Source organism: Pteropus alecto, unplaced genomic scaffold (assembly GCF_000325575.1).
Source record: "Pteropus alecto unplaced genomic scaffold, ASM32557v1 scaffold67, whole genome shotgun sequence".
NCBI classification, from domain to species: Eukaryota; Metazoa; Chordata; class Mammalia; order Chiroptera; family Pteropodidae; genus Pteropus; species Pteropus alecto.
This window is the reverse complement of record NW_006441061.1, coordinates 8,631,506-8,633,925: the sequence shown is the minus strand read 5'-3', so window position 1 is coordinate 8,633,925 and position 2,420 is coordinate 8,631,506. Positions and strand designations below refer to the sequence as shown.

At 66.7% G+C, this 2,420-nt stretch overlaps 1 protein-coding gene across 1 annotated transcript in view; it reads left to right on the top strand.

Annotated features, from left to right (window-relative positions):
• The window catches only part of ADAMTSL2 (ADAMTS like 2), a 33,233-nt gene extending 32,945 nt beyond the window's left edge, over positions 1-288 (top strand). Inside the window, exon 18 of the mRNA XM_015594135.1 lies at positions 46-288. Coding sequence (XP_015449621.1) covers positions 46-164 — 119 coding nt within the window. The 3' untranslated portion in view covers positions 165-288. The remainder of the gene's footprint in view (positions 1-45) is intronic.
• Positions 289-2,420: the final 2,132 nt, after the last annotated feature.

The following is a 2,420-nucleotide window of genomic DNA, read 5'->3' as shown; positions in this document are numbered from 1 at the left end:
GTCCTGTCCTGATGCCCATGCCCCCCTACTGTGTTCCTTCCCCAGATGATAGCTGCCAGGACCAGCCAGGCACCAACTGCGCCCTGGCCATCAAGGTGAACCTCTGTGGCCACTGGTACTATAGCAAGGCATGCTGCCGCTCCTGCAGGCCCCCCCACTCCTAGGCCTGGCAGCCGCTGCCCTCAGGGACCTGAGCGCCCCGCCCCCGGGGCCACTGCAGCTTCCGGGGCCGCCCACGGACACCCCTCCTGCAGGGCGCCCCAGGCTGTGAAGACATGACACTGAGCCCTGCTCTCCCCCCGGCCTGGGGAGGGAGAGCCCCCGAGTGCCCGCTGGCCTCCCCAGGCAGGGCCGCCCTGGCTGTGGGCAGGGTTCTGAGCCCGCGCGTGGTGTGTCTGCAGCCCCCCAGCACCCCGGCCAGCACCCAGCGCCTAAGGGGGCCCAGCGGCTGGAGCCCAGGGGTGCAGGTGGCCGCCCCCCGCTGCCCCCGCAGCCCCCTCCCTGCCGGCCTAGGAAGGCCCTCTCTGCCTCCAGGCCAGGTGTCGGAGACGGGAGGGGCAGGTGCCACCTGGGATGCGGTCCTGGCTGGGGGGCCCACTCCTCCCAGAGGAACCTCTGTCTCCCCACTTAGTGCCCGTTGCCTCCCTGTAGGAAGCGCACGTGCACGGAGGGGCCCAGCGCACTTTACGCCCGGGGAGAGGCGCTCCCACTCACCGTGTACCTGTCATGTCGCCTCCTCTGTACCTTAATAAAGGGTCGTGTTTATGGCGGCATCGTGGGCTCTCGCTGGCTCCTGCAGGGGGCCGGGGCAGCGGGGGGCCTTGGAGAGCCAAGCGCGGCTGTCCGCTCACCTGTTTGGGAAGATCCGCTGGGGCTCGGGGCCGGGGGCCGGGCTGGGGCTGGGGGCCAGGCTGCGGAGGCACCCCGAGGAAAGGACAGCAAAGCGGAGGACGCAGACGAGGTGTCCGCGAGGGGGGCCCGCAGGGAGGGGGTTCAGGGGGCCTCGGGACTGGGATGCTGGAGTCGGAATCCAGGCGAGTTCTTGGGCCTGTCAGCAGTGGGGACCTGGGGCGGGAAGCCCGGAGACCGCTGGGAGCACCCGAGGTTGCCTGCAGGGTCCTGGCAAGACAGAGCAGGGGGAGCCTAGCGAGAACCCTGTAACCTGAGCCTCAGGAGAAAAGCACCCAGCTCGGGATGTGTTGGGCGAAACGGAGGAGACGAGGCAGGCGGGGGCCCCCCGAACGCTCAGAAGTTTCCACCGCTACTGCTCCTGGACCTCACAGGACTACTTCACCTGGACTTTGGGTGCAGGGCCACGGGAGGGCTTCCTGGAGGAGGTGATGTTTAGGCTGGTCCTGCAGCAGGACTGGCTCCCAGAGGAAAGGTGGGGACCCGTGTGGAGACGAGGAACCGGCCTGCACGACACCCCGAGGGAGAGGCGGGGCGTGTCCGGGAAACCGAACGAACGCAGACGCTGCAGCCAAGGGGGGAAGGACACGTGTGGCCACCTGCTGCAGGGCGCGGAAGTTCGCATGGCTGAAGATGCCGCCGAGGCACAGGGCGCGGGATGGCGAGTGGGGACGGGGGCCAGACTGTCCCCAAACTGGCGCCGGAGCGGGGACCATGCAGCGCTTAGGGTCCGTGACAGTGACATTGACGGCTCACTGAGGACTGCGGGGGCGGGCTTGTTCAAGGTCACCAGCTGGCTTCCAGTAGAGGTGACTCCCTGTCACCCAGGGCTCCGGGCCCGCTCCCCGGTGCACCCCACCCTGGTGTCCCCTTGTTGCCCCCTGCTCTTCCCCCTCCCCTCCTCCCACCCCCTCCTCTCCTATGTCCTTCCTGCCCATCCTCCTTTCTGCCCACGCCTGCTGCGTGCTTCGTGTGTGCAGGGTCCACACCAAGGCTTTGGCCACACTGCCTCGTTTACTCTCCCCAAAAGCCATGTTAGGGTCATAACCGGCCCTCTGCGTCGATGCTGAGACACCAGTGTCCTGCCCCAGGTAACTCAGCCCATCACCCACAACCGCCAGGAGCTCAGAGTTTAGGTCAGCGGTTCCCAGTCCTGGAAGATGGACACAGCCACCCCTGGGAACTCGTAAACAAATGTGGCTTGCTGTGGCCGCCTTTCTGGGCGGAGCCCTGACCCCACGGCCGGACAGGAGAGCGAAGGCCGGCTCCGCCCGGCACTGGGCTAGACACAGCCCTTCCCAGAAACTTCTGGAGAGAGGCGGGGGCCAGGGAGACCGCAGACAGCAGGGTGGTGCGTTGGGGATAAGTTTTATTGGCTTCTGCTGTTCCCAGGGAGCAGGCAGCTCCCCACGGCCCCCACGTGGAGCCGCGTGAATTCGCGTGCATGACGCTTATTTCATTTCGAATTGATCTATGAATCTATACAGAGGACAAGACCAGCAAAGGACACA